A 23,446-nucleotide genomic window follows, 5' to 3' on the forward strand; every position below is an offset into this window, starting at 1 on the left:
CCCCCCCCCATTGTGCAGTGGGTGTGTGCCTTTTCCTCCAAAATTACGGCCTAATTCACTGCTTTCTGGTCTACCTGGAATTGTATGAAAAATGTGCTTCTTCTTGCCTGCTACACAGCCTTTCTGGCGTCTCTTCAAAGGAACTCTGTCTACGAATTACAATTGGGCTTTCTGATTGCCCTGGGAGCTCCCCATTGCCTACTAGATTCTTGATCATTGAATTTCAGATTCTCCATCTGCTTTTCCAAGGAAAAATTACTTGGAATTCTTCATCTTGTACATCGTAGATCTATCATCTCTGAAGCTTGTAGTTGATTCCTTGACACGTTTCTGGATTTAGACACCCTGTGCTTAGGTTAGAAGTTTTTCCTTTACATTTTTCTGTGATGCACTTATGCAAACAGCCGCTCTTTTATTATTGCTTAGTTTTCCGTTAATAATTATAGACAATATTACTTACTTGTGTATATTATTACTGTTTGTTTACTAAAATGGGGGAATTGTTGTATATGTAAACATTTCAATGGAATTATTATGTTACTGACCCTAACCTGATCCGGTGATTGTGCCCTACCCTAGGGTGTGACCTGGCATTCTGCTCCCTACCCAGGGTGGTACCTGATTCTGCTCCCATCCCAGGGTGGTACCCGATTCTGATGTATAAAAGCAAGGGTCTGTGGAAGGCAGGGGCTTTTTTTGGGAGGACTGATTCTGGGGCTTTTGGCTTCAGCGTTGTCCACTGAATAAAGCTGATATCTTCTGAAGCCTGACTACCTGTTAGCTTTATACCCGCTGCATTCACCTCAGAACTGCCAGCTGAACAGGGTGGCCAATGCGTGCTCTGAGCTGGAGGAGAAAGATCTCATCCTCCATCCGTCCATCAGTCAGCCCTATAAAGGACTGACTTGCAACGGAGTGCAAGAGTGAGGGGAAACTGTGCATATCATTTCATTTCATTTTAACACATAGTTCATGTGCAGAGTGTTAAGTTTCAACTATTATTGTCACTGGCAGAGTGGTCCCTTCTGTACCCTAACTGTACTACTCCACGATTTATGGCAAGCTTCTTACCACTGACTGGTTCTCCTGATTTTCATCTCTATTGTCTCTGGATATCCCAGCTATACTACCGTATTTGCCGGCGTATAAGACGACTTCCTCTCTGACTCTGGCCCATCGGAGCAGGCTTTTGACAGTGTAGATTCGGGTCCAGAACATTGTCTAATTTGCATGCATCAAAAGCCTGCTTGGATTGGCTGAGTTAGAGAGGCAGTCCGAGCAGCCTGGCAGTGATTGGTGCAGGATCGAGTTGGAAAGTTCGTTTTGTGGCAACATTCAGACAATTTTCGTTTAGTGGCATATTGAAACATTTTTCAGGATATACTCGGTATGACCCCCGATTTTCGGTTGACTTTTTTTGTGTTTCAAAAGTCGTCTTATACGCCGGAAAATATGATCTATTATTTTTTATATCCCACAAGTGAGTGGAGATTCTTCTATGTCTGTTCTGTTTCCTATGACACATTTCACTCAGCATAATACTCTCCATATCCTTCCATGTATAGACAAATGTCATGACTTCATTTTTTCTAACAGGTACCTGGTATTCCAGTGCATCTACGTACCCAAAAGATTCTTTATCCATTCATCTGATCTTGGGCAATTGGGTTGTTTCCAGATCATGGCTATTGTAAATAGTACTACCAAGTGTGATTCGTGAGCACACAGCCAGAGTAAATATGAGGATGGCTTGGTGGGGATCCCAAAAGTATATAAAAAATTAAAAGGAGAAACAAAGTCATTGATGTTTTAGTTTATATATGTGTGTGTGTGTGTGTGTGTGTGTGTGTGTGTGTGTGTGTGTGTGTTTCAGCAATAGTGCGATCTCTGTAAATATGACTTTGGCAATGTTCAGGGGTTCCTCCTGCTCTGCACGCAGGAATGACTCTTGCCTGCCTCAAGGGATGCCTAGGATGGAACCGTTTTGTTTTGTTCTGTTTCGGTTTTGTTTTTTGGGTCACACCCAGCAGCGCTCAGGGGTTCCTCCTGGCTCTAAGCTCAGAAACCGCTCCCGGCAGGCTCGGGAGACCCTAGGGGACGCCGGGATTGGAGCCACCGTCCTTCTGCATGCAAGGCCAAAGCCTTACCCCCATGCTCTCTCTCCGGCCCCGCTCTTGAGGTATTTGAACTGGCGAATAGGTGCGTTTTCTTTCGGTTCTGTGGGGGCCTGAGCCTGGCCTTCACGCGGGTGGGTGGAGATGGGCTGCGCGCGGGGCTCTCAGTCCGCACAGCGACGGGCGCGTTTCTTTTCTTTGAAAGCCGCCCTTCCGCCTCCGCCTCGGCCGAGATCGGCGGCTCCCGACTCGGGCCCTTTAAGGAGCCGGCCGGAAGCAGCGCGACGACGCGCCCAGGCGCGGGGGAGGAAGCGCCCGTGGCCGTCGCTTCCGGGTCCTCGCGCTCGCTCTCTCCCCCTCTCTCCGTCTCTCTCGCTCCGTCTCCCTCTCCCCCTCTCCCCCTCTCCCCCTCCCTCCCTCCCTCCCTCCCTCCCTCCTCGGGGTCCGAGTCCTGCCCGGGCCCCTGGGGCGCCTGGGCTTTCCGCAGTGGGACCCCGGGCGGGCTCTGCGCGCAGTGCTCACTCCCAGGAGCAGGGACCCCGCGCCCGGCGAGCGCCCCGAGGCCGCTACTGACCGGCGCCGTGCTCGGGGCCCTGAAGCGGCGCCGGGTTCGTCGGGGGACGGGTCTGCTTCACTCTGGGAGCCGGCGGCCGCAGGCTTCGGGCGCCCGGGAAGGAGCCTTTGTTCGCAGCTGGGACTCGGACGCGGAACGGAACGGCACTCGGCCCGAGGCCCTCCCCTGACGCCCCCCCTCCGCGCTGCGCTCCCGCCCCCGAAGAGCTAGTCCTGGGGGAAAGTCGGTTTTCGCAGGTCGCGTCGTGGGCCTGAGGAAGCGCCGTGGACATTACGTTGATTTTGTGGACAACACGCCACTTGGGCGCTGTCCACATGTTCCTCAGGAAGGAGCCGGTGGTGGATGCCAGGTTCCTATGTGCTCATCAGGGTTGGGATCAGCGAGACCCAGCGGGAAGCAGCTGGGCAGGGGCTGTGCTCCTCTGGGTGGCTCAGGACGGTGACTTTTCTCCAGGACTTGGGCCTTGCCGCTGCACTTTAGGAATAAGCCAGGCTGGAGAAGATGGGGTCTCACCTTCTAACGTCCTGTCTCCAGGTAAGGGGGCACTGTGGGCTCTGAGAACGACAGGGGAAGGGAAGGCGTGTAAGGCCCCCAGGATCTGGGGACTCAGATGTTTTAGGCTGGAATTGGGGAGGGTGTGGCTGCTGGCACTCCTTCAGGGACTCTGGTCTCTGCAGTTTGTTCTCTGTTTCTTTTGTTTTTCTTTGCTGTCTTGTGTTTATTTTGGGAGCTACGCAGGTGTTGCTCAGACCTTCCTCCTGAATCAGTGTTCTTGAGTCACCCCTGCCAGTCCGAGATCGTATTAGATGTCAGGTGCCAGGGTTAAGCTTCTGGTAATAGAATGTTGGTCAAGGAGTCCTTGATCCCTGGAGAAAGGCTTTTTGATTTATTTCTAAGTGATGTCACCACGCTGAAAGGAAATTCTCCTGGCTCTGTACTCTGGAATCATACCTTTTACGACTGGTAACCTATGGGGCAGGGGTCCTCAAACGTTTTAAACAGGGGGCCAGTTCACTGTCCCTCAGACCATTGGAGGGTCTGACTATAGTAAAAACAAAACTTAGGAACGAATTCTATGCGCACTGCATAAATCTTATTTTGCAATGAAGAAACAAAACAGATACAAATATAATATGTGGCCCCCCGGGCCATAGTTTGAGGACCACTGCTATGGGGTATCAGATTCAGCCTGGACAGCCCCATCTGAGGCAAGTGCCCAGTAATTTGTCTGGATGGTTCAGCACAGGATTCTGTACTGTTTTTCTGTGACTCTTAGATGCCAGGCTCTTGGGTTACTGATGTACCCTAATCAGTCATTGTACTCCACCCTAAGGTGTGATCGGATGATAGTACTTTGGATTATTCTTTACCTGGTATTCTTTTCCCACCCTAGGGTGGGACTTGATTCTTGTCCATAAAAGCAGGGGTCTGAGGAAAGCAGAGGTTCATTCTTCCTCTTTTGCTGAGCTGCACTCCTTCTTAGGAGCAGAAAGCTTGGGTGGTTTGAAGTCCTTGCTTGAGCACTGGATTTCCTGAACCCATTCTTGTACTTCTTCACTGTGTGAATTATTTCCTGAGGGTCTTTACAACTGGAACTGTTTCCCCTGACCTAATTGGACAGGGGAATAGGAGCTGCCTTCCCTGCCTGGGAGCTCGGTGGAAATCAAACCTCAACCATCTCCTAGAGAACTGACCAATCACCAGGCTGATGCCTGGGTCCCTACCTCTGGGCTCCCGATGAAGAATTTTCTAAGTCTTACCGGAAAGAACACAGCAAGGACTTTTCCTACATGTGCATTTTCCTGTGGGTTTTGTTTGGTTTTAGTTTTAGGTGCTTTGTGCTGTGCTGTGTCTGCTTTTCTGTATTGTCCGGAATTTTGTACCACATTGGTGGTGCTCAGGCTTTTCCTTGACTCTACACAGAGGGCTCTCTCCAGGTGACATAGGGGACATTAGCCTGTGCCTGGGACTGATCCATTCTGCACCCTCCCTGGCAGTATTGCTCAAGACCCAGGGCATGCAGCTCAACTCTTGTCCTTCACTCTGCAGAGTCTGGCTCTGCAGCCACATTTGTCCTCAGTAAACCAGGTGTACTTCCAAACCTTCTTGTCTGCGGTCCCATGACTGTGGTTCTCATTGGGAACAGGAACAAAGGATCTTTCTGGAAGCCATAGTTACTGGGAATTGGGTCATTTTCTTTTTTGGGGGAGGGGTCGAGGTTGGTCATAACTTTGGTGCTCAGAGTTTATTCCTGGCTCTGCACTCAGAAATTGCTCCTGGCAGGCTCAAGGGACCATACCCATATGGTATGCTCGGAATTGAACCGGGGTTTGTCTGGTGTTGACTACATGCAAGGCAAATGTCCTACTGCTGTGCTATTGCCCCAGCCTGTGTTGGATCATTTTGACCTGCACCAGGAAGAATTTGGGTGTGAACCATGAGTGCTGACATCACCAAACTCAGGTTTGATTCACTCACTGGACCCTGAATTTACCTTTTCGCCGTTTGTATCCTGGGCAGATGGCAGCAGGAAGGGCTAGTGTGTTTTGGGGCCACATCCAGAGTTGCTGTTTTAGCTCCTTTGGCTTTGTAGTCTTGATTTCATCCACCAGTGCTCAGTGAATCTAATGCACGGATTGGCCCTGGGTGGTCTTTGTGCAAAGCAGCACCTCCAAGAACCTTCCTGAATACTGTCAGCATATCATTTTGGCTGATGAGGCTTTCTGGGAACCATCCCCTCTGGGTGTCCATGGAGAGAGGATGGGTAGGCTGGGTGCTCACAAGGGCAGATTGGAGAAGCCCGGAATCCCTCTAGAACTCTAAGGTATCCTATCTGACCCCCTCCTTTGTGTGCTTAGAGCTTGGTGACCTTCCCTGATGTGGCCATGAGCTTCTCCCCAGAGGAGTGGGCATACCTGGACGTTTCTCAGAAGAAGCTCTACAAAGATGTGATGCTGGAGACCTACGAGCACCTGCAGGCAGTAGGTGAGCGCTGTCCTGGCCCTGGGAAGGTGCTGTGGGCTACAACCTGGGGTGACAGGGAGGTGCCTGGATCTACAGGGATATGGGCTCAACAGGGGACATGACATGATTCTGCTGAGCTCAAGTTCAAGCCCTTCCCTACTATTCTAGTAGCCATTAGCTACAAGAATTAAAGTTTTTAGAGTTTGGGGACAAGTCCCCTTTTTCCAAATAAAGTACTAAAATTTGGTAAAAATTTGAGGGCATCCTTTGAAGGTGAATTACACCTCAAATAAATTAAGACCAGTGCTGACAGGTGGTGTATGCCAGCTATTAAATTAATATTTAAAACTTATATTAAGGCTTAAAGGTGCAAATGATGAAAATTGCCCTTATTTATAAAAACAATATTAATATAGGTAATGAAATGCTAGATGGATAATAAAAACAATTAAAATTAGTTTTTTAGACCTCCCATTTTTTAGGATAACAATAAAGAATTATTACAATTAGATAGCATTTCTAATATTATTCTGACCAATGATAATATTACACTTAAAGAAAGTTATCATGACCAAGATTAAATTTAAAACTGTCAATAAAATTAAGTTGTTAAAATATTATGCATACACAAAATTAGCAATATTATCTAAAAAAGGTTAAACACAATTAACTGCTACATTATTTAAACAATTCTGATTTTTTAAAAACTTTAATAGAAAGTTAGAGAAATTTGGAAACCTTAAAAAAAAACCCAGACCTAGGCCCGGAGAGATAGCACAGCAGCGTTTGCCTTGCAAGCAGCTGATCCAGGACCAAAGGTGGTTGGTTCGAATCCCGGTGTCCCATATGGTCCCCCTTGCCTGCCAGGAACTATTTCTGAGCAGACAGCCAGGAGTAACCCCTGAGCATCACTGGGTGTGGCCCAAAAACCAAAAACCAAAAACAAAAACAAAAAAAAACAAAAAATCCCAGACCTTATTTTGTTAAACTATGGGCTCCCTGGGAGATCCCTTCCTCCTCAGGGAACCTAGAAACTTGGATTCAAAGGGCAAACACATTTTTTTTTTTGCTTTTGCTTGTCTCTGAGGCCAGGTTTGACCTAGAAAAAGCTGTTGGTGAAAGTTTACACATCAGTAATATACTTAGTCATAGTAAAAGGCGCTCACTGTTTTAACACATACAATTTCAATGTACACTCAAGCAAACTTTCAGATTTACACAGCACATAAATTGACAAACAATATAAAGACGAGTTACAGGTGAAAGATATGAGAGATGAGAAAAATTGTGGGAAATTTTTGGACGTCTCCAAACTTTCCCGCCAGATCTTTGCTGGCTATTATCAGAAAAAAAAATTTGGAGAAGAAGGCCTTTTTAGAAGAGTAAGAAGAGCTGGCTCTAATTAAAATGAAGTTTTTGAAGAGGAATAGAAGAAATTAAGTGCATTTGTTTATTTCTTTAGATTCTTAGTTGGTAAATTTCTATTTTTGTTGCATCAGATATGACATGTAATTTTTTATAGATACACACATTTATTATTTTAAAGAACATTGAGCAGAGACTTATAGTAAAATTTTACTCATTATTAGATATGTAAGATGTTAGTAATCATGATACATAGACACATTTTTTAGTATATCTCTTCCCCATAAGGTATATGGTAAGTGAGGGAGAATATAGGGCTGGAAAGTTCCTTTGCTTACACTTTCATCCCAAGTTAGAATAATTGTACTTTTAGCAACATTATTAGCCAAATCCTAGGCCCATCAAAGGAGATGAAACATGTTCAACAGCCCATGAGTAGGGCCAGTCTTTTCCAGCAATACAGGAAACGTCTGCACTGGTATCCAAGAGACCTAGTATATTCTTTTTTTGTTTTTGGTTTTGTTTTTTTTGTTTTTGTTTTTTTTTTGGGTCACACCCGGCATTGCTCAGGGGTTACTCCTGGCTGTCTGCTCAGAAATAGCTCCTGGCAGGCACGGGGGACCATATGGGACACCGGGATTCGAGCCAACCACCTTTGGTCCTGGATCGGCTGCTTGCAAGGCAAACGCCGCTGTGCTATCTCTCCGGGCCCGAGACCTAGTATATTCTTACCCTGAATCTTTATAGATATTAAAGGTTGTTTACTTTCTAGTTCTTTATTTTTGTAAGGTAAAGGTTGCTCTGAGGCATTCTTATATTCCTCAAACATTACAGGAGAACAAGACTCAACAGCGGGGCCGGCGAGGTGGTGCTAGAGGTAAGGTGTCTGCCTTGCAAGCACTAGCCAAGGAAAGATCGCAACCACAGTTTGGTCCACCCAAGCCAGGGGCAATTTCTGAACGCTTAGCCAGGAGTAACTCCTGACATCAAACGGGTGTGGCCTGAAAAACCAAAAAAAAAAGAAAAAGAAAAGACTCAACAGCATTAGTAGATGCAGTATATGGACTGGTTAGTTCTATAAAATTTTTAATTCTTTGCACAGGAGAAGCAGCAGCCAAGGCCAATATAGGTTTATTTTTAAAGCCTTTTTTTTCTCCAGTTCTAAGTCTAATTTATAATTCAACCAATTTTTAGATCCTTGTACAGATTTTATAATCTCAGAAGGCCCCTGATTTTCTAATTTTGCCTTTTGAGCCATAGGTTTGTGTGTGTTTGTGTGTGTGTGTGTGTGTGTGTGTGTGTGTGTGTGAGCCATAGGTTTTAATTGAGGTCTATCACCTGTAAGATTAGCAATTTGTGTCCATATAGAAGAAGAGATTTCCAGGTGTAAGATTAGCAATTTGTGTCCATATAGAAGAGATTTCCAGATGGGCGTTTTCCGTGTCTATTCGTTCATGAGACTCCAGAATGTCCTGGTACATCCTGTTACCTAAAGAACCAGGGACTAACTTTATGTATAGCAACCTGAATAAATTATTGTAATCATTGTTAAATTAATGTAGTATGAACTTGTACCTTAAAACAGTAGGAAAATTCTGTTTACCTTCTCATCTTAAACTTGGTGCTGCCAGGGAGTCCTAGGTACTCTGACGAGGTTCCTGCTTCGTGCACCTAAAATAAGAATGAAAGAGGAAAAAAAAGAGATAGAAAATGGGAGAGACAGCTTGCTTACTCCGATGGCTCCCAAACGATGAGCGCCATTTGCTGTGGGCGTGCTGCGTCCACAGGCAAGACCTTAGTGGGGTCTGTAAATCCTCACTGGGAATAAGTGGGAACACGAAGCAGATGAATATGAAATATGAAATAATGATACCACACAGTATTGTGGGGTCAACACATCTCTGGCAGGAGTGTGACAAATTTAATCTTCAGGCAAGGGAGTATATAAAGGGAAAAAAGAGGCAGTCATAACATGAAAGAAATATGCAATGTACATTGTTTGATTTTAGAACAAATACACATAGCTTTAGGTGGTTTGTAACCTTACAATAGAATAGGTTTCAGTTAGGAGTTAGAGGATAAAAGGAAGACTGAATTCTTACATATCAAAGAGGTTCCTGGCCCTAGGTGTCATTATTGATGTAAATTAAAGAATAGCAGGAAATCCTGGTTTACACCCGGTGGTGCTCAGGGGTTACTCCTGGCTGTCTGCTCAGAAATAGCTCCTGGCAGGAAGGGGGGGCGGACACACGACCATATGGGACACCTGGATTTGAACCAACCACCTTAGGTCCTGGATCGGCTGCTTGCAAGGCAAATACCTCTGTGCTATCTCTCCAGGCCCAACAAACATTCTTTTTTTTGTTTTGTTTTTTTTGGGGCCACACCCGGCGCTGCTCAGGGGTGACTCCTGGCTGTCTGCTCAGAAATAGCTCCTGGCAGGCATGGGGGACCATATGGGACACCGGGATTCGAACCAACCACCTTTGGTCCTGGATCGGCTGCTTGCAAGGCAAACGCCTCTGTGCTATCTCTCCGGGCCCCCAACAAATATTCTTAACCTGAGGGAAATAGTATTCTAGCAAGGGGCTAAGACCCACTTCCTATGATTTGGTAATAGAAAGAGAATAACACTAAAGAAAGGGATACAATAATTATACCTAGTGAAATAATCTAATTCTACACTGACCAAACCTGTTTTTAAGCAGGTATTTAAAGTGACAGGGAGAGACTGAGACAGAAATCTGCTGTTACGCTCAAAGGCAGGGAGAGAAGACTATTGTCTTGAAGATGCTATGTTTTGACTTGGCCTTAGGAAGTAAAAAAGTTGACAAAAAGAGAGGTAGCTGGCTGGACTTTGGGTTGCAAATATACTAAGCCAGCAGGGAACTTCTAGCAGCTTGCTTTGGTACTGAAATTCCTTTAATGACTGCAGGATAGCTAAGGCCGAATTTCTGTAGTATAGCAGAAACGAATTAAAAGGAAAATGTTAAGTCACTACCAAAGTAAGAAGTTTGACAGAAATATCGCCAGTGATCCACGCAAGAGGCAATGATTGAGTTCTCCAAACGGGCCTTCTGGCAGATATTTCTTGGGAGGAAAATTAGGCACTGCACCAGAAAAGCCAAAAGTCACGTCTGGTGCGTGCTTCCTTTTGCAGGTAGTGACAGTTTTTAAAGTTTTTATTTATTTTGGTTTTGGGCCACACCCAGCAGCGCTCAGTGGCTAATCTTGGCTCTGCTCAGAAATATCTCCTGGCAGGCTAAGGGGACCACATGGGAGGCTGGCAATCAAATCTGATTCTGTCCTAGGTTTGGCAAAAGCCCTATGGCTGTGCTAGCTCTAGCTTTATTTCTCAGATGAATCCAACTTTATATTTGTTAATGTCTTTTCAGTGACTAGCGATATACATTGTTTCACGGGTTTGCCCTATCTGGGCCAAAATGGATTTGATCCCTGACTCTGCATATGCTCTCCTAACAGTGTGCCCCCTGAGCACAGACCCAAAGGTCGACCCTGAGTTTGGCTAAAAGTGATGTGATTTCATGAACCCGGTGATCTTAGCCTCTGGACTGATTCAAGGATCATTCCTGATGGGTTTTGGCATCATCTTAGTTGCTAGTGATCATCCCTGGGTTGTCTTGTTTATGGTCACATGTTCTCCTCTCTACTATTCTTTGAATCCTAATGAGATGCAAAATTTATAAGTGAGTTAATTTCTTTTCATTATTTCAACAGTTCCATTTGGTAGTAGATCCTGGGGTCTTCCCAGTGCTTACTGGGACATTGTTTTGGGCTGGTATCAAGTCTGATGTTCCTGCATACAGATCATGTTAACCAATACATTGTGTCCTTTCTCAGACCACAGACAATTTGACTTTTTCATTTGTTTTTGTATTTGTACTACACAGGCATTCCAGTGTAGTAAGACATACTTTTTGAATGAAAGTTTTTCTGTCTGGGGGATATATACACAGAAGAGGGATTGCCTAGTCATATGGCAGCTCAATTTTGAGGACAGTGAGAACCTTCCATACGGTTTTCCATAGAGGTTGGATCAGGCAGCATTCCCACGTGGAGCGGAGGAGAGTACCTTTCTGACCACAGTCCTGCTAGCAGAGACTTCCCAGTGTTTTTGATATGTTCTACTTCACAGGTGTAAGATGATATCTCATTGTTGTCTTGATATGGAATTCCCTAATGATAAGTAATTGTAAAATAAAATCCACAAGTTGTGAGATCACTCTTTGAATATATTTTTAAATCCCATTGAAGAGGTCTTAAGCAGAGTAGCAGCAAAGAAATAACCCAAGCTGGTCAAGTGAGAGTAATGGCTTCTCCTCTAGGTCTCTGCCAGAGCCCAAAACCAGAACTCTATTTTCTTTTATTAAACCAATTCCCAATACACCAATAGGGGCAAGGTTGAGAGTAATCCAGGAGGGCTTTGTATATCAAAAGAGAGATTTAAGGGAAAGAGAAAGATGGGGTAGCTGGGTGCCATGTCACAATTTCACCTTGCTGTTTAGAGCACAACAAAAATAGGAAAAGCTGGGGCTGGAGAGATAGCACAGTGGTAGCGCATTTGCCTTGCAAGCGCTGACCCAGGACCAATGGTGGTTCAAATCCTGGCATTCCATATAGTCCCCTGTGCCTGCCAGGAGTGATTTCTGAGCAGAGAGCCAGGAGTAACCCCTGAGCATTGCCAGGTGTGGCCAAAAAAAAAAAAAAAAATAGAAAAAGCTATAAGTTTTGTTCTACATTTCTCTGCCAGTCAGGAACCCTACATTAGAAGTTATAAAAATGGGTATTTTGCAATAGGCACAGTAAGAGTTGGCTATAAAAGCACCAAAGGTCAGATTGTGCATACATATTCTCAAAACAATTCACTTATTTCATATCTTTGTTTTATGAATATCACAAAATTTTATTTCATAGACTTCTCTGAACATAAACATTAGAACCTTTCTGCAAATACACTGAACTTGAAAATGCTTAAGCATTCTTACACCATGCACTATTATATGTGTCTAGAACGTTTGAGTTTCTTCTCATACATCTCAAACAAAATCACAAGAACATTTCTGTAGATATATATAGTTTAAAAGTAAGTTTGCTAAAAAACATTCTTTTTTATTTTTTTTTATTTTATTTCTTTGTGTTTTTTTTTGTTTTGTTTTGTTTTTTTGGTTTTTGGGTCACACTTGGCAGTGCTCAGGGGTTACTCCTGGCTGTCTGCTCAGAAATAGCTCCTGGCAGGCACGGGGGACCATATGGGACGCCGGGATTCGAACCAACCACCTTTGGTCCTGGATCGGCTGCTTGCAAGGCAAACGCCGCTGTGCTATCTCTCCGGGCCCTTTTTTGTGGTTTTTGGGTCACACCCGGCAGTGCTCAGGGCTTACTCCTGTCTCCATGCTCAGAAATTGTTCCTAGCAGGCACGGAGGACCATATGGGATGCCGGGATTTGAACCGATGACCTTCTGCATGAAAGGCAAATGCCTTACCTCCATGCTATCTCTCCAGCCCTGCTAAAAAGCATACTTAAATGAGCACTGTAATAAGAGTATAGTATTTGAAGTTCCTTTTCCATAGACTTCTGTGGACAAAGACATTAGAACATTTTTCAGACATAATTGGTGAATAAGTTGCTAAATAATATACACAAATATCACAGCAATTAGGAAACATTCACTAGGATAGCTGAGAACTTTTAAAAATCTAACATTTTGCCTTTCTTTGGAACTATGCAAACTGATATTCAACCATTAAGGTTGAATGTTTGCAGAGGGTATAGAACAAAACAGAAGCTATTAGAATCTATACAGGAAGAACATACAGTTTAATCAGCAATATAACGCCAGATGCAACTAGGATCAGTAGATTAACCTATGAGAAAGTTGCAGAGGTTCTGAAAGCAGTTTCTCCCCAGTTTGGTCTGCTGGGCTTGGATCCTCCTTCTTCTATAGTAGGCTGGTGAGGTCATTTGGGATGGAAATGCCTTCAGTTCCTGAGCTGGAATCTGGGTGGCAGACCTGCTTATCTCCCTGCTATTATTAATGTTTCCCTCAAATGGAGCTTTCTCTTTGGCTTCTATAGCATCAATGACATTGATGTGTTGAGTGGGCCAAGGTCCTCACACAAAACATTTTGGTAGAAGAAGGGTGGTAGGTTCTCAGTCTCTGGGATGCTACTCAGTCTTTCCCGTCACTGCCTGCTTCTGCCTGACAGGGTCTCTAACACATTCAGAACAGGGCCAGTGTCCACCGATGTTCCGGTGATGGGCACTGCACAGCACCATCGTGTGATCTTCTTGGGTCCCTGGGTCTCTGGAGGTCAGTAGAAATAAAATGTCCAGTGTTGTGAAATCACCCCATGCACCATAATTCTACCTACCTCCCCCCCCCCCATGCAGACAGGTTTGAAGAAGCAGGGTAGTGGTGAAGAAATAAACACAAGCTAGTCAGGAGAGAGTATTGGAGTCAGTGGCTGCTTATGGTCTCCCTCTGGTCTCTGCCAGAGCCAAAAGTCAGAACTCTTTTTTTCTTTTATTAAGCCAATTCCAAGTATACCAGGAGGGGGAAGGTGGGGAATAATCCAGGTGGGATCTACATATCAAAACAGATTTATGGGAAAGAGGAAGATGGGGGAGCACTTTTGTTTTGGGTTAATAGTTGGGTGTCCTCTTACAGTTGTAGTTTTTGGGCCACAAACAGAGGTGCTCAGGGGCAACTCCTGGCCCTGCACTCAGAAATCACTCCTGGCAGGCTCGGGAGACCGTATGGGATACTGGGTATCAAAGTTGGTTCCATCCAGGATTTGTTGTGTGCAAGGCAAACACCTGCCACTGTGCTATCACTGATCCCATTGGACAGTATTTTAAATTGGATACTCTTTGATCTCTTTCTCCTCTGAGCCATTGTTTGTATAAAGGAATGCAACTGTCTTTGTATTTGCTGTATTGGTTTATTGTTTGTAGGAGTTTTAGTGTGGGCTCTTTAGGATCTTTGATGTATAGCATCTTGTTATCTGCAAATATAGTTTCAATTCCTCCTTTCTGATTTGGATTCTTTGATTTCCTTCTTCTGTCTGATTGCTATTATTTGGACTTCTAATACTATGATAAGAGTGAAGGCAGAGGACATCCTTGCCTAGTGCCTGACCCTAGTGGAAATGCTTTCAACTTTTTGCCATTAAGAATAATGTTGAGTGCTCGCTTCGGCAGCACATATACTAAAATTGGAATGATATAGAGAAGATTAGCATGGCCCCTGCACAAGATGACACACAAATTTGTGAAGCATTCCATATTTAAAAAAAAAAAAAAAAAAGAATAATGTTGACTGAGTCTTTTTTTTTTTTTTTTTGGTTTTTGGGCCACACCCGGCGGTGCTCAGGGGTTACTCCTGGCTGTCTGCTCAGGGGGACCATATGGGACACCGGGATTTGAACCAACCACCTTTGGTCCTGGATCGGCTGCTTGCAAGGCAAACGCCACTGTGCTATCTCTCCGGGCCCTGACTGAGTCATTTTTATAGGTAGCTATTACTATCTTGAGGAAAGTCCCTTCATACCTATTTTGTTGAGGGTTTTCTTCATGAATAGTTGTTGGATTATGTCAAATGCTCTCTCTGCAATGATAGAATATGATCATGTGATTTTTATCCTTTTACTGGTGTGGTGTATGATATTGATTTATTTGTGTATATTGATTCATCCTTGCATTTCTGAAATAAAACCCACTTGGTCATGATTATAATCTTTTTGATGTGTTGTTGGATTTGGTTTGCTAAGATTTTGTTAAGGATTTTTGCATCTATATTCATAGTGAGATTAGTAGGTAGTTTTCTTTCTTGGTAATATCTGTCAGCTTTGAGAATGAGTGTGATATTAGCCTCATAGAAGGAATTTGGGAAGATTCCCATCTTTTCGATATTTAGGATAGTCAGTGGTAACTTATCTCGAAATGTTTGATAAAATTCACCTGTAAACCCACCTAGTCCTGGTGGGAGTTTCTTAATTACTGTTTCAAGTTCCTTATTTGTGATAGGCCTGTTTAGGCTTTTTACTTTCTCACTCGGTATTGGAAGATATTTTTCCAGAAATCTGTCCATTTCTTCTAGGTTTTCTAGCTTAAATGACTACAGTTGTTCATAATAAACTCATATGATACCTTGGATTTCTTTGGGTACTGTTGTAATCTCTCCCTTTCATTTCTGTTCCAATTTATTTGAATATTTCCCTTTTTTTTCTTGTGAGTCTTGCCAGCAGTTTTTCTGTCTTGTTTATTTATTTAAAAAAAAAACCAGCTCCTCCAATTGCTGGAGAGATAGCATAGAAGTAAGGCGTTTGCCTTTCATGCAGAAAGTCTTCGGTTCGTACAGAGGGGACCACATATTCTAGCCGCCCTGGGGGTGAGGGAAGAGGAAATGGGAGGTAGGACAAAAACGGAGGGGTAGGGAGGGCAATTTGGGGATGGGAATCCCCCCTGATTTTATGTAAATATGTACCTAAAATGTTATTGTCAACAATATGTAAGACACTATGATCAAAATAAAAATTATATTAAAAAAAAAAAAAGAAAGTCTTCGGTTCGAATCCCAGTGTCCCATATTGTCTCCCGTGCCTGCCAGGAGCAATTTCTGAGCATGGAGCCAGGAGTAACCCCTAAGCACTGCCGGGTGTGACCCAAAAACCACACACACACAAAATAAATAAAAAAATAAAAATAAAAATAAACAGTTCCTGGTCTCATCAATTCTTGCATTGTTTATATTGATCCTATAATGTTGATTTCTGCTCTGGTTATATTATTTCTTCTGCTTGTGTTTAGGTTCCTTTGCTGTTGGTTGTCCAGATATTTACGATGTCTTTTTAGGTTGTTGATTTTGTCATTTTCTTTCCTCATGTAGGCTTCTATTACTATGAGTTTCCCCTAATTACTGCTTTAGCTCTGTCCCATAGATTTAGTCAGTTTTTTTTCTTCATCATTCATCTCAAGGAATCTCTGTATTCTTTGATTTCCTCTTTGATCCAGGTTTTCTTGAGCAGCATGTTGTTTAGTTCCCAGGTGTTAGGTTTTCTCCACATCTTTTTACAATCAATCTTGATCTCTGTGGCATTATAGTCTGATATGGTGCTCGGTATAATTTTTATATTTGTGAGTTTATGTATGTTAAACTTGTGTCCTGAAATATCTCTCCTAGAGAAGGTTCCATGTGTGCTTGGATGTGTAGAAGAATGTGTGTGAAGAATGTGTATTCAGTCCTTCTTCTAGTTTCTCATTTAGGGCTCTTATGTCTTTGCTAGTGTTTCGACTGGTGGATCTGTCTACCAGAGATAATGGTGTTGAAATCTCCCACTACTATCATGTTTCCGTCCATATGTTTTTCTAGGTTTGTGAGTAAAAGCCTTATATCAGGGGTCTCAAACTCAATTTACCTGGGGACTGCAGGAGGCAAAGTCGGGGTGATCCTTGAGTGCAAAATCAGTAGTAAGCCTTGAACATTGGGGGGTGTGACCCAAACAACTAAAACAAAACAAAACAAAAAATGATTCCTCTAGGGCAGGGCCACAAAATGTTGTAGAAGGGCCACAAACAGCCCATGGGCTGCGTGTTTGAGACCCCTGCCTTATATGTTTCTCTGGCTCTACATTTGGTGCATAATGTTGATCAGGGTTAGTAGTTCTTGGTCTATTCTTCCCCTGATCAATAAGTAATGTCCATCTTTGTCTCTAAGTACTTTAGTAAGGTTAAATGCAGTTTGGTCTGATGTAAGTATGGCTGTCCCAGCTTTTGTTTTTTTTTTTGTTTTTGTTTTTTTTTTAGTAGCTTGTATAATTATTTTCTATTCTTTTATTCTAAATCTTTGTCTATCCTGAACTTTGAAGTGTGTTTCCTGCAGGCAGCAGGTGGCTGGGCTTTATTTCCTGATCTGAATTGCTACTCTGTGCCTTTAGCTGGGAGAGTTTAGTCTGTTGACATTTATGGAAGCTATTGACAGAAAGGACTCCTGTGCCATTATATTGTGTAGAGTTGTTGTTACGATTGGGTATTTGGTTAATGGAATTGTTCTTTGAGTAGTTCATTTAGAGTTAGTTGTTAGCATGAATTTTGCAATCTCAATTTTGTTCAAGAATGTTTGTTAACCCTCCCTCTCACATAAATGAGAGTTTGCTCAGTAGTGAACTCTAGGTTGAAAGCTTCTTTCATTTAATACTTTGAATATGTCATTCCACTCCTTTTGCTTGGGTTGTTTTAAATGAGAGATCTGGTTTGATTCTTTTTTTTAACTTTATTTAATTATTTATTCATTGGACCACACCCAGCAGTGCTCAGGGGCTACTCCTGGCTCTGCACTCAGAAATCTTCCCTGGCAGGCTGGGGGACCACATATGATGCCAGGAATCAAACCATGTCCCTCCCCAGTCGATATACATGCAAGACAAATGATGCTCAGGGGTTACTCCTATGATCTCAGAATTTACCCCTGGCTTGGGGGACCATATGGGACGCTCGGGGGTAAAACGTGGTCCATCCTAGGTTAGCTGCATGCGAGGCAAATGCCCTATCACTTGCTCCACTGCTCTAGCTCCTCCCTGTTTTGATTCTTAGGTTCTTTTCTTTATACTTAAAGACTTAAAGTCGTTCCAACTGTACTGCTTTAAAGAGTCCATCTCTCTCTCTCTCTCTCTCTCTCTCTCTCTCTGTGTGTGTGTCTCTGTCTCTGTCTCTGTCTCTCTCTCTCTCTGCCATTTGGATTACTATATGCTTTGCTGCTTTTCTGTTGGGGTCTATTTTGTTGGCACTGTTTTTGCCTCTGATTTGTATAGCAGCCTCTTTCCAGAGAGTTGAAATTTCTCTGTTGTTATCTCTCTCACTGGTTTTTCTTCTTTCACTTTTTCCTCCCACTGGTATTTCTTATCATTCGGAGATCATTTCTTTTGTCTTTGTTCAATAGGTACCTTACATTTTCTTCCAATTATTTTTCTGTCCTTTGTTTTTGTTTGTTTGTTTTTGTTTTATTGTTTTTGGGTCACGCCCGGCAGCACTCGGGTTACTCCTGCTCTACGCTCAGAAATCACTCTTGGCAGACTCAGGGGACCATATGGGATGCTGGGATTCGAACCACCATTCTTCTGCGTGCAAGGCAAACACCCTACCTCCATGCTATCTCTCCAGGCCTGTCCTTTCTTTTTTGACTTCTTTATTAACGCTGGCTTGCACTTTGTATTCGACTTTGTACAATTCTCCAGCTGTGTATATCTGATATTGTGACTTGCTAACATGTTTTTTATTTTCTTCAGTTCCATTTGTATGGACTCTGTCACCTTCTGAAAGAGTTCTTTGAATTGGTTGAATTGTTCATCTATAGATAGCTTATGTTCACCAGCTAGTGTGACTCCTTGGTTTCTGCTGCTGAAACATTAATTGTTGAGTTTAGGTGCTCAACTATAAGGCTCAGGTGTTTTGGTGAATTTGGAAATTTGCCAGGATTTCTCTCCAAATCCCAACTACAGGTTCCTTAGTTTTCCCATTGTTCTTTGCATTTGGTGGGTTGGAATGCTGTAGTTGCAGGGTGTTTAAGAAAGTGATCTATTGGATGGATTGCATAAAAAGTGGCTAGTGGTATATCTGCTTTAGAGGTTATTTTCCTAAAACAAGTGAGATTATCTGAGTACAATAAAAAAATTGCAAACTAATCCATTGGTTTGTTCAACTGGACTTTTAGATGTATATTTTCTAGAAAAAGAAGTGCTAGGTCCAATAAGCCAGGAAATATATGATGTACATTGAAACGTTCTTACACAAATGCACCAACATCCTTGTAGTTTAGGAAAAGGGGGGTTGATGGGAGGGCCCAAAGGGTCCCTGTCTCCACTCTGACACAGACCAGAAATCCTGAAATGGCACAGGAGGGTAAAGGGATCAGGACCAGCAGCCTCCAGCCTCCTCTTTTTAAGATACCTTTGGGCTTTAGCAGTTCTTGGTTTTACTCCCGGCTTTTCACTCTTTGCTCACTCCCTGAGGGACTCAGGGAAGTACAGAGGGTGCCAAGGTCAAATGAAGATTGGCCATGTGCAAGGCCAGTACTGACCTATTGCTCCCCCGTCCCTCTGCTGTATTATCTATTCCCCTCAATTAGACTCTTATTTTATCCTATTCTCATCTCTGCAATAACCAACATGCATATAGGTAGCAGCGATTCTGTTCTTCATTTGTTCTATGATCTGACCATTTTCATTAGGGAGCCAGACTCATGTATGGACTGCTGTGCCCTTTATTGTCTCTAACCCAAGATTGTCCTTCTGCAGCAGGGTATTTTGGGGTAAAGCCTGCACTAATCACCTGGTTAGAAGGAGTCCTGGGGAGGCCGCCACGAAGCCTGTTTGCCGGTGAGTGTGGAAAGAGCCTACTGGGCTCACAGTTTGGTTTGGATATGGATTGTCATGGGCCTGTGTAAGATGGGGGCCCTGGGCTTGGGCCTTGGGACTCCCAGAGCATTGTTGCATGACCTCTCTTGCTCCTTTTCAATTCCCTTGTTGTTGAGTCCCAGAATAATCTGCAACTTTGCTATCTTGCCTTTGCTCTTTTGGTTTTGTGTCTGTGGGTATTTAGAACAGATCCTGAGATTTCACTCCCTGTTGTGCTCTCAGTGTGTTTGTACAGCCCCATGTCAGGGTGCCCTTCTCAGGTCCTCCTGACTTTTTTTCTTTGCTCTCTTAGATCATTATGGGGTTTTTGATATCCCCAAGGAAGTGATTTTCTTGCCTTTTATTTTGAGGGTCACTCAGTGATAATAGTTGGGGTTGATCTTGGCCCCATGCTTCAGAAATTACTCCTCATGGGCTTGGGGTACATTATGGCATGATGGAAGTTGAACTCAGGTCAGCCTCAAGGCAAACACACACACCTCTGCTATGCTTTCTTCTGGCCCACTCAGAAATATATTTTTGTGTATATTTTAAACCATTTATGAGCAAGCCCAGCAAAAAGCTAATGTAATTTTGCCAAGTTCCTCACTATGATGCTCCAACCTGTCTTGCCTTTTCATATCAGCTTATTTAAAACCTGAAAACAACATGTATTCGCTCCACCTATGTTGCTGCTTCAACCAGGTTTCATTCAACTAATTTGTTTTAATAAATTTTTATTTAAGCACCATGTTTACAGAAATGTTCATGGTTAAGTTTTAGTCATAAATTGTACACAGCGCTTCACCAGTGCAACTTTCCTAGCATCAGTGTCCTCCATGTCCCTCCCCCGCAATACCCCACTCAGTCTAAGACTGGCACTGTGTTTCTCTTACATTATAGTTGTGCAGTTACTGCTCTGTGCTCACCACTCTCTGTGGCAAGATTCTTATCAGAGGCTTGTCTTCGCAGCTCTCTCTCATTGTCTGTTGTCTCTGGATATTATTATCATACCATCTTATTTTTCTTATATTCCACAGATGAGTTTGACTATTTTGGCTATTCCTCGTCCTCTGATTCATAATATGATAATAATCTCCATGTCCATCCCAGTATAAGCCAATTTTATGACTTTTTTTTTTTTTTTTTTTTTTGGTTTTTGGTTTTTGGGCCACAGCTGGCAGTGCTCAGGAGTGACTCCTGGCTGTCTGCTCAGAAATAGCTCCTGGCAGGCACGGGGGATCATATGGGACACCGGGATTCGAACCAACCACCTTTGGTCCTGGATCAGCTGCTTGCAAGGCAAGCTCCACTGTGCTATCTCTCCGGGCCCTTCTTTTTTTTCTAATTGCATACTATTCCATTGTGTAGCTGTTCCACAGTTTCTTTAGCCACTTATCTGTTGTCAGGCTCCTGGGTTGTTTCCCGATTATGGCTAATGTAAATCATGCTGCAGTGAACGTAGTGTGAAGGACATTTTTGCATTGTGTTTTTGTGTTCTTAGGGTCTATATCTAGGAGTGGTACTAAGGATTATTTGGGGGCTCAATTTCCACTTTCTTAAGCCATATCCATAATGTTTTTCAGAAAGTCTTGACTAGACAGCATTCTCATCAGCAGTGAGAGTTCTTTTCTCTCTCCATACATGCCATGCTGTTTTTCACTGTTTCGCAGAGGAGGTGCAATGCAAGTGTAAGATCCAGACACCTCTGGGTGTGGCCACAAAATCCAACCAAAAAGAAAAACCCACCAGACTATTTAGGAGCATGAAGATTTTGTCTTGCTTTATCAACAAAATAAGGAAAGCTAGGGGAACAGACTTTAGCACAAGATAGAGCTATGGTTCAGACAGCCTTGTCAATATCTACTCTGACCAAAACCTTTCTTTCAGCAGAACTCAAGCCAGAAATCCATCCTTGTCCCTTCTGCTCTCTTACCTTCTTCAACAAGAACTTCCTCAGTCATCACATGAAACAAAGTCATCCCTCTTGGATCCTCCTGGGAACATCTGCAAGAAAGCACCCTCAATCAGAGAATTCCCGTCCACGTGATCAGAACCAATGGTGCCAGCATTCAAAGAATGACACACTTGAAAGTCAAAAGCATGAAGAAAGCTCCATACATTTGGCTAGTAGGATGAAGCATAGAAGAAATTCAACAGTGTTTCCTAGACTGATGAACAGCCAAGTAGGTAGCGCTGGTAAACAGATGACAATGGAGGAAGACATTAACACAGGCCTGAAAGAAAATCCAAAGGACACAGATGGAATAGTTCCAGAGATAGACTTGCCAATAATTTTAAGAGACAAGTATGTAAGGCCTGAGCAAGGCTTCAATGATGGATCAAATCTCATCACACATCAAATGACTCACACAGAGGAGAAGCCCCATGTTTGTAGAGTGTGTGGACGAGGCTTTGGTCAGAGGTCAGTTCTTATCAGACACCAGAGGACACACACAGGAGAGAAGCCCCATGTTTGTAGAGTGTGTGGGCAAGGCTTTGGTCAGAGGTCAGTTCTTATCAGACACAAGAAGAGGACACACACAGGGGAGAAGCCCCATGTTTGCAGGGAGTGTGGGCATGGCTTCAGTGTGAGGTTAAGTCTCATCACACACCAGAGAACACACACAGGGGAAAAGCCCCATGTTTGCAGGGAATGTGGACGTGGCTTCAGTGAGAGGTCAAGTCTCATCACACACCAGAGAACACACACAGGGGAAAAGCCCCATGTTTGCAAGGAGTGTGGGCGTGGCTTCAGTGTGAGGTCAAGTCTCATTGCACACCAGAGAACACACACAGGGGAGAAGCCCCATGTTTGCAAGGAGTGTGGGCGTGGCTTCAGTGAGAGGTCACATCTCATCAGACACCAGAGAACACACACAGGGGAGAAGCCCCATGTTTGCAAGGAGTGTGGGCGTGGCTTCAGTGAGAGGTCACATCTCATCAGACACCGGAGAACACACACAGGGGAGAAGCCCCATGTTTGCAAGGAGTGTGGGCGTGGCTTCAGTATGAGGTCAAATCTCATCAGACACCAGAGAACACACACAGAGGAGAAGCCCCATATTTGCAAGGAGTGTGGGCGTGGCTTCAGTGTGAGGTCAAATCTCATCGTACACCAGAGAACACACACAGGGGAGAAGCCCCATGTTTGTAAGGAGTGTGGGCGTGGCTTCAGTGTGAGGTCACATCTCATCAGACACCAGAGAACACACACAGGGGAAAAGCCCCATGTTTGCAAGGAATGTGGGCGTGGCTTCAGTGTAATGTCAAGTCTCATCACACACCAGAGAACACACACAGGGGAGAAGCCCCATGCTTGCAAGGAGTGTGGGCGTGGCTTCAGTGTGAGGTCAAGTCTCATTGCACACCAGAGAACACACACAGGGGAGAAGCCCCATGTTTGCAAGGAGTGTGGGCGTGGCTTCAGTGTGAGGTCAAGTCTCTTTGCACACCAGAGAACACACACAGGGGAGAAGCCCCATGTTTGCAAGGAGTGTGGGCGTGGCTTCAGTGAGAGGTCACATCTCATCAGACACCAGAGAACACACACAGGGGAGAAGCCCCATGTTTGCAAGGTGTGTAGGCTTGTCTTCAGTGCAAGGTCAAATCTTATGGCACACCAGAAAACACACAGGAGAGAAGCCCTATGCAAGGAGTGAGTTGTGTGGCTTCATTCAGTTCACACATCTCAGCAGACACCAGAGATAACACATGGAGGAAGCCAGATTGTATAGTCACACCAGACGACATAGGCAAGAAGCTCCATATTTGCAGGGATTGTGTGCAAGGCTTTACTCTGAAATCAAGTCTTATCACACACCACAGGATGCAAATGGGAGAAACCATATGTTTGCAAGAGTGGGCGAGGTCAAATTTCACTGAGGCAAGAAGCCCTATGTTTCCAGACAGGATAAGGCTTTGGTCGGAGGTCAAGTCTCATTACACACCAGAGGAAACAGAAAAGCCCAATTTTTGAATAGAATATGGGCCAGACTACTGCCGGAATTCGTATTT

The 23,446-nt window shown here is 43.9% G+C and overlaps 1 protein-coding gene and 1 non-coding gene across 7 annotated transcripts; both read left to right on the forward strand.

The window, feature by feature from the left end:
• Positions 1-3,080: 3,080 nt before the first annotated feature.
• On the forward strand, positions 3,081-23,244 carry LOC126009448 (histone-lysine N-methyltransferase PRDM9-like). Of its 6 annotated transcripts, none has more exons than XM_049773895.1 (7): positions 3,081-3,222; positions 5,547-5,673; positions 21,320-21,854; positions 21,939-22,109; positions 22,194-22,277; positions 22,530-22,613; positions 23,034-23,244. In XM_049773895.1, exons 1-7 carry the CDS (start codon positions 3,190-3,192, stop codon positions 23,089-23,091), a joined length of 1,092 nt encoding a protein of 363 aa, XP_049629852.1. In that variant the 5' UTR covers positions 3,081-3,189; the 3' UTR covers positions 23,092-23,244. The 6 variants fall into 6 exon arrangements, 4 of the variants coding, with proteins under 4 accessions (XP_049629852.1, XP_049629851.1, XP_049629849.1 ...); XM_049773894.1 differs by having other exon boundaries at positions 3,082-3,222; positions 22,194-22,361; XM_049773892.1 differs by having other exon boundaries at positions 3,083-3,222; positions 22,194-22,445; positions 23,034-23,243.
• On the forward strand, positions 14,225-14,330 carry LOC126010646 (U6 spliceosomal RNA). Its single transcript, XR_007496664.1, has one exon. It is a non-coding gene; the product is annotated as a U6 spliceosomal RNA (small nuclear RNA).
• Positions 23,245-23,446: the final 202 nt, after the last annotated feature.

This window comes from Suncus etruscus, chromosome 5 (genome assembly GCF_024139225.1).
Source record: "Suncus etruscus isolate mSunEtr1 chromosome 5, mSunEtr1.pri.cur, whole genome shotgun sequence".
NCBI lineage: Eukaryota > Metazoa > Chordata > Mammalia > Eulipotyphla > Soricidae > Suncus > Suncus etruscus.